The sequence below is a fragment of the Contarinia nasturtii genome, unplaced genomic scaffold (assembly GCF_009176525.2).
Source record: "Contarinia nasturtii isolate CC-2019 unplaced genomic scaffold, AAFC_CNas_1.1 Cnas_scaffold_3914, whole genome shotgun sequence".
NCBI classification, from domain to species: Eukaryota; Metazoa; Arthropoda; class Insecta; order Diptera; family Cecidomyiidae; genus Contarinia; species Contarinia nasturtii.
In genome coordinates, this window is record NW_022201210.1 from 1 (window position 1) to 1,606 (window position 1,606).

At 44.8% G+C, this 1,606-nt stretch overlaps 1 protein-coding gene across 1 annotated transcript; it reads right to left on the reverse strand.

The window, feature by feature from the left end:
- Nucleotides 1–37: 37 nt before the first annotated feature.
- On the reverse strand, nucleotides 38–1,214 carry LOC116350231 (dimodular nonribosomal peptide synthase-like; the record flags this gene model as incomplete). The annotated part of the gene is made up of 1 exon (XM_031781972.1): nucleotides 38–1,214. A coding segment is annotated over exon 1 (1,177 nt), but the record flags the coding sequence as incomplete, so codon positions are not given.
- Nucleotides 1,215–1,606: the final 392 nt, after the last annotated feature.

Here is a 1,606-nt window from a genome sequence, read left to right on the forward strand (position 1 = left end):
TCACCATGTTCAGCCATAATATGATGGAACAAGATGCCTTGCTGTAATGGCGCTAATCCATAAATATCTTGAATATTGGCCACACCGCCCGGCACCTCTGCGACCACTGTGTCAATCTCCGTCTGAGATAGAGTGATAAGCGGCAACATGTCAGGAGTAATTGTTGTACTATCTGCGGTAATCAGATTAGGGGGGATGGTTATTGCATTGTGATGGACTAGAGTTTTAGCCAGTGCGGCCAAAGAGGGTGCATCGAATACTTCGCGGACATTGGTGTCCAGTCCAACTTGTCGCAATTGCGACAACATTCTCACGATCAGTAGAGAATGTCCACCCAACGCAAAGAAATTGTCATGCCGACTGATGCGTTCAATGCCCAACATTTCACTCCAGAGTGTGGCTAGTTTCATTTCCATTTCATCTTGTGGAGCCTCATACGACTGACTGGGAAATGCCTCATCGTCTGGAGGTGGCAGTGCACGTCGATCCAACTTACCATTTGGTGTGAGCGGCAAAGACGAAAGACAAACATAAGCCGCCGGTACCATATAGTCAGGCAGTAAAGACGCTAGATAAGTGCGTAGATTCTGAGCCCGCAATTTGTTCGGATCAGCCACCACATATGCAATCAAACGTTTATCAGACCCTTCACAAAATGACTGTACAAATGCCTCGTGCACCAGAGGGTGTTCAACGAGACGCGCCTCAATTTCACCAGATTCAATACGAAAACCACGGATTTTTATCTGTTGGTCGATTCGACCCATATAAACTAGATTTCCATCTGGCAGATAATGCGCTCGATCACCGGTACGGTACATACGTGCTTCTGAATTCTCACTGAATGGATCAGGAAGAAACCGTTCTGCGGTAAGTTCAGGTCGATTGAGATAGCCGCGAGCTACACCTGCGCCGCCAATATACAGTTCTCCTTCGGCACCCAGTGGCACTGGTTCGCCATGAGCATCAAGTAAATAAACACGAATGTCAGAGAACGGGCGTCCAATCGAATGTACATATTCCGAAACTTTAATTCGTTTATAGGTAGCGCGCAACGTTTCTGTAGTGCCATACGTATTGAATAATACTGTTTGATCGTGTGTATTCGCGTGTTGTTCATACCAGTCTTTTATAATCAGTGGATCTAGTTCTTCGCCAACGAAGATCACACAACGAAGTCGATCGGATCGCGAACTGAGATGTTTTGCTTTCATTAACACTTTAAATGAGGATGGGGTCTGATTAAGCACAGTAATACCGCGGTTACATATCCATTCATAAAACTCATGAGCAGAACGGCTGATATTGAAAGGTAATATTGATAACTGACATCCATTAAATAACGCACCACATATCTCCCATACAGAAGAATTAAAAGAGGGCGAGTGGAACAAACTGCACTTGTCCTGTTTATTAATGTGGAGTTTGTTATAAGCAACATCCATAAAACGTGTCATCTGATGATGTTCAACCATAACCCCTTTCGGTGTTCCAGTCGTGCCGGATGTGTAAATTATGTAGGCGAGATTCGACGAAGTTAGTCCCAGTTTGAACGGATCCGGATTATCGATTGGTAGATTATTGCAAAGAGGCTGGTCCAAATCCA